Raw genomic sequence first — 13,455 nt, 5'->3', positions numbered from 1 at the left:
GTCTATGAAAGACTGTAGACTGATTTGTATGTGAAGGACTCGGGACGTTTTTGCCGGTGTAGTGTGACTGAATTAAGTGACCTACCCTAGTAAGCACTGTAGTGATGGTAGAGTTAGGATTAGGATTGGGATTAGGTGTAGGTTGGATTAGCTCAATACAGTGCCTACTAAGGTCACATAATTCGGTGGTTCACAGGATTCGGCACAACACCTGGGGTGCGTCTCAATCAGCTCCCAAGTTTAGTAGTCAGGGCACTGATCAGGGAGTCTGACATTTTAAGGGCTGTCTCAATCGGAAAATCCTTCCAGTGCACTGAAACTTTGTCCCACAATGCACTGTGAAAACCAGGGAGCTAGTGTCCCAATGTGTAGTGAGCCAGGGTCCTTACTGTCCTTTCCAGTGCCTGAATTTGTGCACTGATTGAGACGCACCAATCTACGTTTTTATGTAACTGACTTTATGAAGTGTTATGAAAGTTATGAAGTGTCTTAAAAAAATTATTTTGATGACTCACTTGTAAGAATAGTCTAAGCAGTTTATGCAACCTGTTTATATTCCCTCAGCATGAAGGTAAGATCTTACGGATTTATGAATGAACCGCTCGTTTTAAAATCTTCCCGGTCTACTGACATTTGTTATGACATCCGCCTCAAACTTTACAATGCTCATGATATCTTTCATTAACTCTCCAATAAGTAAACCCACTTCACCAGCTAATTACTCTTCGACAATGATGCCATAGAAATATAAAGAGCTACCGCAATAATATAAGTTCAAACAGCGCTTGTTTCTCTGACGCACATGTGTGACTCGGATTTTAAAATATATATATATCTTCACCCATCATCCTTCACCTGGTTTTAAAACCAAAGACATGCTGATAATCAATGTCACCATTAAATCTCATAAACACGGACACACATGCACATTGGAGACGGATGCTACGAGTATCAATCATCCTGACCTCCTCCTATCTTTTCCTCTGTCCTTGATTCACTACGCTCTTATGCAACAGAATGTGCGCCTGCCGCCATATGACATCTCGCTGATGGCGTGTGTGTTTGTTTGCGAGTTATTTTGAGCAGCAGCATCAATGCAAGACCTGTCAGTGTAGGAGGGTTAATAAGCCTCGAGACTTCAAGGCGTTTCGCTTTTCCTCGGTTGAGATTTGTTCCTGTGCTGGTGGAGGGGGGAGCGAGACATGTTGTGCTTTGGGATTTTTGGTACACATTGCATCAAACAGCGTTAACAGCAAACAGGATATGAAAGATGAAGTCTGAATGCGCCAAGACAAGCGGTGGGAGGCAACGTTGGGTCTGATGTGTGTCGCAAAGGCTTCGGGCCCTTCGTGTCGACGTGGCTGGAGAGCGAGTGTGTTATATAGGTGTTGATCCCCCTTGTGTGGCTGTTAGATTAAATCTGAACACAGAATGAAGAAAAAAGCATAGGGTGAGGTCAGACTGACCACTGAAACTTTTACTTTGAGTGGTTTAAGTTTGAAAGGACACTAATCAAAAATATTATATGCAAAATAAACGTACCCGATTAAGTAATATCGCAATTATTTCCATGATCACACAGCACATATATTTGTATTTTACCACGAAAAATACCCAAAAATGTCTTTTTAGCCTTTATTTTGTATGTTGTATGTTTCTTTTGCTTAGGCAGGTTATTCTAGATCATTTCTTCAAGATGCGTGCAGTTTGATGCAAAAAGATTCCAGCATGTTTTTTTTTTTACCCACACTGAACGCAAAAATGCTTAGAAGTCCACGAAACTGTAGGATAACCCATATCAAAAATATTATATGCAAAATAAGTGTCCCAGAAGTCGTAGTTCAATTATGTCTGTGATCACACAGAACTTACATTTGTATTTTTCCTTGAAAAATCTTTTTTTTCTATGCAGGTTTTTCTAGGTGATTTCTTCACGATATGTGCAGTTTGATGCCATTTCATGACCAGATGGGATGCAACAAAAGTTTCCAGCAATTTTTTTTTTCACCCTCACTGAAAGCAAAAATGCAAAAAATACGTGAAATCCACATAACTGTAGGGTAACACATTTGTCACGTAATGACTCCCCTGTTCAATGCCACCTATGTGCCTTTTATTGAATTACATTTAATAGTGGTCTATTTTTTATTAGCGTATTAGATAGAATACCACAAAATGCAACTATACAAATACCAAAAAGCCTAGAGGGTTTTAGTAAAAACTTACAATAAAATTAAATAAATATAAATAATAAAAAAAATAGAATAAAAAAAATTCAGTCACATTTTCACTTTTAGTAAGAACAGGCAAATACTACATTGCAAAAAAAAAAAAAAACTTTATAAAACGGATAGTTCCGGTCCTTAATTCTGATTGGTTGAGCCGCATTCAAAGTAAAGAATAATTGATGATGACGAATCGCTCTTGTGTGTAGGAATAATTTATTGCACATCTATTCCCAAGCCTCCAGTGCTAATTCCAAAACATAATTTGAGAGCTAGTAACAGAGACTTGAGCCACTAATAGCATATTAATGCAGTTATACAGAGAGAGAGAGAGAGTGTGTGTGAATTACCCGAGTCTGTGCATGTCAACAATGTTCGGCAGCAGCGTCTCTAATAATAGCGAAACTGTAAGTTTATCTTCTCCAAGAACAACACGTAGCTTTGTGTTGCTTTTAAGCTGTTAAACTATTTTATTGACAAAATTGTCAGAGCAGTGCTGACAACACGTTTCTGTGTCTGTACTGTATGTGTGAGTGTTTGAGTGGGAGAGAGTGTGCTTTCCGTACATAAAAAAAACTTAATTTTGTGGCAGTTTTTATCCTATTGTTAAATATATTTATTTGCTTGGTCAGTGTCGTTGTGAGTTTTGGTTCTTTCGCTGTTGTAGTCTGTAAGGACCTTGAAATATCTGAAATCATTTGGTGAAGTGATATGGAACTGTAATGCGGTCAAGACCTGCCAGGAACTACTTTAGCCGTGCATTTCCCTGATAATAATTGCACACCTTAGAACGTTTATCAACCGATCAGATTCAAGGATTCAACAGCCCTGTGGTATAAACCATTGTAAATTACTCTTATTGCTTTAGTCTATCTTGTGTTGTGCCTGGTTAGGACATGTGTTAGTTTGGGTGCATAATGATAGAACAAAGATGAGAACACAGCTGTCTAGTTAAAGAGTGAATTGTAGTCATTAATGGCTCATTATTTAAAAGATCTATTAGCCTGCAGACTCCAGCAGTCGCCTCTCTGATAGCTTCGGTTTTATACATCTGTTTCAGTATGAGCCTTTTGAGAAAGCATCATGTTCATTTATTGCAATATCACCCTTGAATTTCTAAAGTATCAGATCAGTTGCAGAACTTGAGATGTGAAAACAACACAACCAAAGGACCCTTCAGCAGTTCTCTGACATGGACTCACAAAGACATCATTAACTCCCCTCATTCTTCTGATAAATGTATCCGTCTGAAGAGCATTAATATCATGCGGTAGTTCATTTTTTTCCACTAGATAATTTAGCTTCTATATTTGTGGTCAGAAATGTCCCGGGGTTTGAGCAGTGAGTAATGGGTGTTATTACGAAATCACTGGCGAGTTCATTTGTTACTGCATTTGTTCAGCATTTTCTCCTCCTTTTGAAGAAAACTTGTCAATCTCCATGTTCATAAACAACAGATTTAAATGATGGCAAACAGACCCAAATGGTGTTTCAAATATCAAAAATCAAAGAAAACCAGTCTTGTTTGTTACAAATCACCACTGCATTTGCAGTCATCTGACATTCAGCAATAGGTGTTAAACTAAAGCACTTGCAATGTGTCGTTTGTGTTCCAGTAATTAGCATATTCATTAGTGCGATTTGCATTGATTAAGTTGATTTAGGCAAGAATGTATCAGCATAAAAAGGAGATGTGGTGAGCTGATTAGTTAAATGACAGGCCTATATGTCTAAAACCAATAGAATACGCTAATAATTCAAACGCAAGACAGCAGAGGTCATACGAATGTACAGTACAGTGTATAATTTGATGCGTATAATTCAACCTAAATTGATCTCAATTATCATGTATGCAATATTTTATAGACTAATATTTCCACTCTTGTAGTTCGGTTCGCTTTGTTTCGTTGGTCCAAACCAAAAAAACGTAAAAAATATTTAGTTCTGGACCGATTAGCGTTCACATTAGCATTTTAACACCTAACCTAAAGATACCGATCTTAAAGGCACAGGAACCTGATTGGTCGGCTTATATTACGTGTATTTAGCGACGGAACTTACTGAACATTAAAAACAATGCTGTGTTCAGGGCTCGTTGTATGTGTGTAGCTACATATGATGGTATTTAGACCTGCTGAGAACTCGTGAGGAGCTTATAAAATGTGTAAAGGAGTCAAAACAGTGGCAGGAATCCCTCCGTCACACACACAAACACAGATCTGCTGTGATGAGATGCGGTTCTGATGTCTGTGCTGAAATGTGATGGGCAACATCAAGACTATGATGAGAAAAAAACAGGTATACCTGAGCATTCTGTCCTTTTTAGGGTCGCATCTTGTGACATCATGTCCTGTTTTTGGTTTGTTTACATGTCTTTGGTCCGTATTGCGTTCATATTTAATTCGAACCGCACCAGAGTTCGTTTGTAAGCGGAGTGAGACTCATCTTTTCAGTGTTCTCGGTCCGCTTGTTTAGTGCACAACAGGGTTCGGATGGCAGCGTTCACACTTATTAAACTGAACCGCACTAACAGAGAAATCGCACCAGGGTTCGTTTTAATCCAACCAAACATGCCAAGTGTGAACACACCCTTAGAGTAAAGTGAAAATTGAAGATACATATGAGTGCATGTTACTAGTGCTATAAGTGTGCACTGTTTTTGTAGCGTGCGTGTGTTTGTTTGAGTGTGATGCGCACATGTTGAACGAAGAAGATGATCATCTAGGCACAATCTTTTCATGTCAATACTAGTCTCTCTCCTGCAGAGTAATCTGTAATCAGGGCGAGGGTAGAGAGAGAAAGTGAGCATGGGTGGGTGTGTGGATGTCTCGGATAGACGGCGGCTATGTAAAAGGTTTTTTGGGTGAGTGGACAGCAAACAAGGAAATGAGGGTGATCAAGAAAGGAGGAGAGCACACAGGGGCAGCGAGAGAGATTTATAGCATGCCTAGACTAAAAGCACTTGGGAAATTATGCAAAATTGCAAACCTAAAACACTCAGTAAGTAGCACACCGAGCAGTCGGAACATTTCTAATGAGAGCTAAATTAAACACCATGATGTCTGGTGATGGATTTGAGACAGACATTAACCTGCAATCAGACGTTCTTTGAAATGAGCCACAGCCGTACCCAGAGAAGATCAGAGCTATATTAGCATTTGAGTTTCAACGCAGTGATTAAATGTCTTCATTAATAAAAAACCTCTGATTAGAATGCCGGCTGAAGGAAGCGTTTTGTGTGTGCATATGCATGTATTCAGCATAAGTATAATTTTTTTTTTTTTTACCATTTCAGATTTAAGATTCGGATTTCAAACGCCACTCAAATAAGCAACCACACCGTTTTCTTTATTGCATATGCAAAATGAGCAAGTTGACACGGCCATACACCCAAACCACGCATGTGGCCACATTTTTCAAAAGTTTGGGGGCTTGCAAACAACCCAAGACTGGCAAAGAAACTGAGCGTCATTTTGTACAAAATTAAATGCTGCATTAATGACCCAAATGATTCACAAAACCACAGAATAACCATTATTATCTAGGATATATGGGTTGAAGACACCCAACTTGTGATTTAAGACACTTTTATCCAAAGCGTACTATCTGGAGTATGTGGTGTGTTGCTTAAAGAGTTAGTTTAACTATCATTTACTCACCCTCATGTCATTTCAAACCCGTATGACCTCATTTGTTCTGTTGAACACAAAAGAAGATATTTTCAAAATGTATCTGTTTTTTTCTTGTCCATAGAATGAAAGTCAATAGGGTCCCATGTTGTTTTGGACCCAAATGGATCTTTGATTGTATAGAGAAAAACAGCTGAAACACTCTTTAAAATAGCTTATAATTCATACAGGTTTGAAATGATGAAATAATGTGCATTTCTGAATGAACTATCAAACACAAGCTCATGGCAATTTGTAACTACTGTACATTTTGGTGAATTGGTGGATAATTCATACAGTTTTATTCATATGTTTTTTAACGACCTGCCTACGCCCCACTGACGGTTATGTTTAGGGGTGGACCTTCATGCTTACATTTTTCTAAAACTTGTATGTTTCCATATAAATCAAATTCATATACGAAATCGGCACCTTGTAAAATAGTAAAATTTTCTCAAGAGATCAGTCTGGAACTATCCCACATAAAAGTCTTGTGGGGTTCGAACCCATAACCTCATTTCGCTTCCAGCTCAGATCTTGAACCACAAAGCCACATTTTCTTAACCAGTAGCCAACCGATAACCTCAAACTCTCGACCCTAACCCTAACTTCCAGGTGTCACAGTTTGGAAAAAAGCAAACCCACATCCTCGGACACACATATACATCCACTCACCGCCATCGTCCTCATCGAAGGAGTTCATGCAGGGGAAGTAGATGGCCAGGGCCTCAAAGGATGCGGACAGGCTGATGCGACTCTGTGAGCGCTCCATGTAAAGGCCCGACGTGGGTGCCGGCGCCGTGTCCGCAGGCTTGGGCAGGCGTGCCTGGGCATTCTTCACGCGGAGCACGGCACGCGGCGTCTTGGCTAACTTTCACCGGCCCCTTCGCCAGCCACGAACAAGAGAGAAAAACAAACCCCAAAGCACCCTCGTACGTCCCTGTGGACCTGGTTTGGGTTCAAGAATCCTGTGAAGATATAATGTCCAGACTTCTTTTGGTGTCTGCAAAGTCCTTGTTTTGTTTTGTTTCTGTCCAGGTCTTCAGGACAGAGAATTAGGACGGATGGAGTCTCATCTCAGAAGCTGATGTATCAGAGCTGTCCTGGATCTGCTTCAGAGAACATGATCTGTTGCTTTTCTGTCTAGCTGATCCCTCACCGGGCTGTGCACTGGATAGATGGATGGATGGATGGATAGCATATAATGCCGTGTGTGAGAGAGAGAGAGAGGTGGACAAATGGACAGAGAGAGAGAGAGAGAGAGAGAGAGAGAGGAGAGATGGGATTGAAGAGACAGACGGAGAGAGAGAGAGAGACAGACAGGGAGAAAAGGTTCTTACTATTCTAGCAGTCTGAGGCTGATTCACTTCATTCAGCGCTGAGCTCTTTGTGGAGACAAAAAGGGGGAGGAGGCACCCAAGAGCTGCTGCTGGGATTCAGGATACTGGCCAATCACAGGCCAGATGCCTGGATATGGGCGTGGCCACAGTCTACAGGCACAATAACTGTGAATATCTTTCATCCGTTCACAGACATCGACCGGCTTGCTCTCTCTTTAGCTAACACGGTGAACTGAAAGCTGGAAGATTTCAGACATGGTTTGATTGCCAAATGTTTTTGCAAGAGTAAATCACACGCATTCACAAAAAACTGCAACAGTTGGCTATTTATTAAGATGTATCAAATCAATAATGTTTTGAATATGAATGTCTAAATAAGTACTCTAACACCACCCCCACCCCCCCAAAAAAAAAATTCACAGATCAAAGAGTATATATTTTTTCCTGAATAATTCATGTAAATGTTTTTATTGACAATAATACATTTAAATAATAAATTGTTAATACAACATTTTTACTCATCCACCAGTTTGTAAATTTTTTATTTTATTTCTGCACTTAATTCTTACACACACACACAATGTTATTTGCTAACTAGTTTTAAAACTATTCATTTTAGTTTATTTAAGCTTAATTTCAATTAAGTAAGAAAAAATATTTGATGAAAAACTTGCCTAGGCAAGTAGCTGAAATAAAATAAGTTGAAGTACCAACATTACTAAAGCTAAAATTAAAAATAAAATAAATCAAAGCTAAATAGAAAAACAGAAACTAATAAAACTGATGAAAGCACATCATTTTAATATTAAAGCTAATTCAAACTATTAATAAATACTATAATTTTATATCAATAATAAAATAACAAAAATTACTGGTTATTTGAGCTGTATATTTTTCTAAACCATCTACTTTAGTGAGACTTCTTTTCTAGGTTTGAAATTATGTGTTGTGAGTTATTTATATTAACATCCATTCCTAGTATGTTTGATGTGAATAGACTTAAGAAAAATGGTTCTAAACAGAACCAGATTAGGGTTCTTCGGCTTGTAACAATAGCAGAACCCTTTTTATAAGGTTCCATAAAGAATCATGCTTTGTAAGTGCAATAAAGAACCTTAATGGTGTTATAAAGGTTATAAAAAATAATGGTTTATTTTCATTAATAATTATTTTTGTTAAATTTAGTTAATATTATGCTTGCTACCCCTCTATCTTCATGGTCTTATAAGTAAGGGTTAATGCCCTTCGAGGTGTCCTTTGTCAGGTATTATGGACGACGGCGTTGCCTCTGCCGAAGTCCATTAATACCTGACAATGGACACCTCGAAGGGCATTAACCCGCTTATACCATGGTCACTTGCCAAATAACACATTTTTAAAATATTAGTTTATATTTTAATTAGTTTTACAATCGAAATCTAAAGTTTTTACAAACAATAACTTGGTTTCCCTGGTTACGCCTGACTGTTTATTTACTAGGTGTCCTCTATCACTTTTTAATGGACACCCTGCAGCCAATCAGAATCGAGTATTCACCCAGACCATGGTATAATAACTAGTAGCCTCTATTATGGTTTTACATAAAAAATGACTAAATGACGCTAAGTGCTAAAACAACAGTTATTAGCTGAATACACAAAAAAATGGTAATTGACACTGAAAATGAATATATGCATAAAGAAAAGAAAAAAACAATGAAATAAAGGCCAAGTTCCAGTGAAATATCTTCATTATGCTCTATGTGAAATTTACCAGGTTTACCTGTTTTATTTGTAGGCTACCTTTTATTTGTTTTTATAAACTGAGGAATGGTAGAAACCGCATCCATGAACAGGCCTGTTGCATTTGACTCAATCATTGTATGTTGTGGATTGAAGTAAATAGCAACAAAATGACAGTGAAACCACTACATTTGTTAGAGAATAACCTCTGATGATTGGTAATTTAAACATAGCCATTGACAGCACCCGTGGGCTTCCGCTGTATTGTATTGTACCTTTAAGAAGCGGAATAAAAGAATGACACTGCTAGCTGAGAACAGTCATCTTCTGTTAAAGACGCATTTTTTCTTCTGTGTGTCTGGCAAGAGAGGCTAAGTGTGTGTGTGTGTGTGTGTGTGTGTGTGTGTGTGTGTGTGTGCAAGGGCTGAAAATGTCACCTGTGCCACCTCAATGAACAATCACAGCTCTACTGCAAATAATAAACGCAGAAGCATCACTCATAGTTATGAACGCCTCATAACCAATGCTGACAATCTCTGCCTCTCTCAAAGTGCATCCTGTCAGTTTTTGAATAGATTTATGTATGGTTTAGCCTCAGCAGGGTTGCCAAAGTTCATCAGATTGTATGATAACCCTCATTTATTTACTATATTTTAAAATTTTAAGACAGATTTGTAGTTCATGTTGCTTTGTGGTTGCTGGATTGTTCTGGGTGTTTCTAAGGTTGTCTGAGTGTCTGTCAGCACACTGCTATGCAGTTGCAAGGGAGATGTTGCTAAGGTGTTTTGGGTAGATGTTTGACTTAACAAATACCACAGATTACAATGATGTACAATGAGTACCACAGTATTATCACACTGTACCATGGTACTGTCACAGTAAGGTTTTACAAAGGTAATTATTTAGTCACTACACAAAACAAAGTACCAAAAAGTAACATGATACTGCCATTAGCTTTGAACATGTACCATAGTAATCTTGGAAGTATCTTGGAGCAGTGATAAAGCTGAAATAAAATAAAATATAAATATAAATATTAGATGAAAAAATTTAATGTTGTTTTGACAGCTAACTAAAAAATAAGTTGTAATACTAAAATTACTAAAATTGAAATAAAAATAACTTAAAGCTAAAAAAAAAGTGACAAAAGCACATAACAAAATTACCAAAAATGTAAAATAAAAGCTAATTCTAAAAATTATAATATTAATAATAAATCATGCTAACATAACATTGCCTTGGAGTATCAAGGAACCTCCATCTGATACCATCACTGAACCAGAGACTAATAAAGTAATTTATTGTATGAGATATTATGAAGTAATTTATTATGTATGAGGCCTTCGACACTCTTGATCATGGTATATTTTTATCTAGATTACAGACATATGGAATTAGAGGTGTAGTATTAAACTGGATTATTAGTTACTTAGAAAATAGACAACAATATGTAGAGTATATAGGCCATGAATCTAAGTTGGAAACAATACAGTGTGGAGTCCCTCAAGGCTCTGTGCTGGGGCCTAAATTATTTACTTTATATATTAATGATCTCTGTGATGAATCAAAGATTTTACGTTTTGTTCTTTTTGCGGACGATACTAATTTTTTTGTATCGGGGAAGAACTTAAAAATATTAATGAAAACTATTGAACAAGAATTGGTCCTACTTCAGAAATGGATTAATAAAAATAAACTGTCGTTAAACTTAAGTAAAACAAAATTTATGTTGTTTACAAATCAAAAATGCCCTGATAATGTTCGTTTGACTTTAAATGGAATAACTATTGAGAGAGTGTCAGAATTTAGGTTTTTAGGAGTACTCATTGATGAAAAATTTTAATGGAAGTCACACATAGCTTATGTAAGAAATAAAATTTGTAAAAACATTGCCGTTTTGAGTAAAGTAAAGTTTATGTTAAATTATAAGGCAATGAGAATCCTATATTGTTCCTTTATTTTGCCATATTTGATGTATTGTTTGGAGGTATGGGGTAATTCTTATTTCACTAATTTAATGCCCTTATTTATTTTGCAGAAAAGGGCTATAAGAACAATTAATGGAGTTGCTCCAAGAGAACATACTACAGGACTGTTTCTGAGATCAGGACTACTCAAATTGAAGGACTTGGTTGCTTTACAAACTTTATTAGTTGTTCATAAAGCAAAACACTGCCTGTTATCGCATGGACTGCAAACCCTTTTTATTGTAAATAGTGAGACAAGCAGAAGAAATAATGACTTTAAACAACCTTTTGCTGGAAATACCCTCAAACAAATGTGTGTTTCAGTTTCTGGTGTGAAAAATGGACGTTTCTAGAAAATGATTTAAAATGTTGTTCAAATATACTTCAATTTAAATATAAGTATAAACAGAAGATACTTAACTTGTACAAAGATGAATGTGAAAATTGTTAAAACTATAACAACTATGATGGTCTCGTCGTTGTTTTCGTTGCCAGAGTTGTCATCACTGCATCATTGTTGTTTTTGTTTGTTTAGTGTTGTGTAAGCAGAATTAATAATAAAAAATAAAATAAAAATAAATAAAATTGTTAAAATTGTTAAAATTGAAAGTAGATTACATCTGGTCTGGGCTATTTTGTTCTTTTTTGGCGTTGTTATTTTTTTGTCATGTCGGTGAGGCCATCTAATTTGTAACTTTCTTAATATAAGAATGGGGTAGGAGTTTATAAGGAGTTCTTGTCATGGAATGTATTTTTGTTGTGTTTGTTGGATTGTTGTTGTGGCATTTCGTGTTGCATTACCATGAAAAGAGAATACATAAATAAATGAAAAAAAAAAAAAAGATATTCTGAATAGTGCAAGTTTCAGGGATGTTATTGTGCGAGTGAAAAAGGCAGGAATTTTTATAAGACCCAGTGTGAAGCACTTTTAGTTTTTTCAAACACCTGAATCAGCCATTTACTGCATGAACTACCAGGAACTGTGAAGCGTGACAAATGGAAATATGTTTAACAGCTATAATTTATTTCTAGTAATACAAAACTTAACATTAAGTCTTAACATCTCTGGGAAAAATGTAAGAGCGATAAGTGCTATTCTGTAGTTCTGTAAATAAAACAGCTGTGCTTCCAATACCGATCAATCTCATTCAGTAAATAAAACTCCACTCAAACTTCTACAAATCATTACAGAGAACGGTTTTGGTCCATGAACTTGAACCTGATCCCACAAGAGGCCTGAAACAGTGTAACAAAATTGCACAAACATGCATTACTTGAAATTATTTGTTTTTATTACTGATCTGCATGATTCATGTGGGTCATGATTTTAGGCCGAAATAACCGGAGTTCCGGATTAATCCGGAAGAATCACATCCCTGAAGTTTGCTGTGTGTGTGTGTGTGCGTTCTTGTATATATGGTTTATGAGAACACAAATGTGTATAATGACATGGGTATTAGAACATAAACATGGTTTAAACCAAATGGCTTAAAATTAATTGAAATTCAAGTTGAAGTTTTCTGTGATGGGTAGGGTTAGTGTAAGGGGATAGAATAGACAGTATAAAAACCATTACGTGTGTGTGTGTGTATTAAGAGTGGTCTCGTATCGTAGCCAATGGCAGTTGAGTTGGTTCTTGTTCAGTGCTTCACTGACCTTTTACCATGTTGTTCCTCCTACCAGCAGGACCCAGGGGAAAGGGGCCGTCTCACGGTGATGACATCTTAAGTGCGAGACATCAATGAAACCTGACAGATGCTGGGAGTAAAAGTGAACACAAGTTCGTGTTAGAAGGAGACAACATACGGGAGGAAGAGGATTGTTCTCTCCCTCCAAGAAACAAACAACATGTACTTGAAACAGTTGACACCCCTTCTGTTCAAAGCCCCTTCTGCAGAAACCCATTATCATGGTGTGATATTCCAAAAGAGAATTACCATTGTAATGTGTTTCTGTGATGCCCGGAAACCCTCTTGCTCTATTATATGTGACCCTGGACCACAAAACCAGTCACATTGGTCAATTTTTTAAAATTGATATTTATACGTCATCTGAAAGCTGAATAAATAAGCTTTCCGTTGATGTATGGTTTGTTAGGATAGGAAAGTATTTGGCCGAGATACAATTATTTGAATATCTGGAATCTGAGGGTGCAAAAAAATCAAAACATTGATAAAATCGCCTTTAAAGTTGTCCATTTATGTTCACGATTGTGCTGCATTCACTCGCAAAAATAAATGTTTTATTTATTTACGGTAGGAAATTTACTAAATATCTTCATGGAACACGATCTTTACTTAATATCCTAAGGATTTTTGGTATAAAAGAAAAATCGATAATTTTGACCCATACAATGTATTGTTGGCTATTGCCACAAATATACCCATGCGACATGTGACTGGTTTTGTGATCCAGGGTCACATATTATAGATATTATTGAAGATCTGTACAAGTTCATCAACCCCCCCCCAAAAAAAATTTACCAATTTTCCTCATTTTAGACTATTGTAACTCAAAGAGCCAACCTGAACAGC

The 13,455-nt window shown here is 36.9% G+C and overlaps 1 protein-coding gene across 2 annotated transcripts in view; it reads right to left on the bottom strand.

The window, feature by feature from the left end:
- The window catches only part of rims4 (regulating synaptic membrane exocytosis 4), a 49,734-nt gene that overhangs the window by 27,762 nt on the left and 8,517 nt on the right, over window positions 1-13,455 (bottom strand). Inside the window, exon 2 of one of the 2 annotated variants that reach the window (XM_084128386.1) lies at window positions 12,578-12,679. In XM_084128386.1, coding sequence (XP_083984512.1) covers window positions 12,578-12,587 — 10 coding nt within the window. In that variant the 5' untranslated portion in view covers window positions 12,588-12,679. Of the gene's footprint in view, window positions 1-6,568; window positions 7,379-12,577; window positions 12,680-13,455 lie in introns of those variants that run through there. The other variant, XM_084128385.1, reaches the window with a different exon arrangement.

Source organism: Abramis brama, assembly GCF_963993115.1.
Source record: "Abramis brama genome assembly, chromosome: 11".
NCBI lineage: Eukaryota > Metazoa > Chordata > Actinopteri > Cypriniformes > Leuciscidae > Abramis > Abramis brama.
The sequence above is the reverse complement of the archived record's forward strand: the minus strand, read 5'-3'. Positions and strand labels throughout refer to the sequence as shown.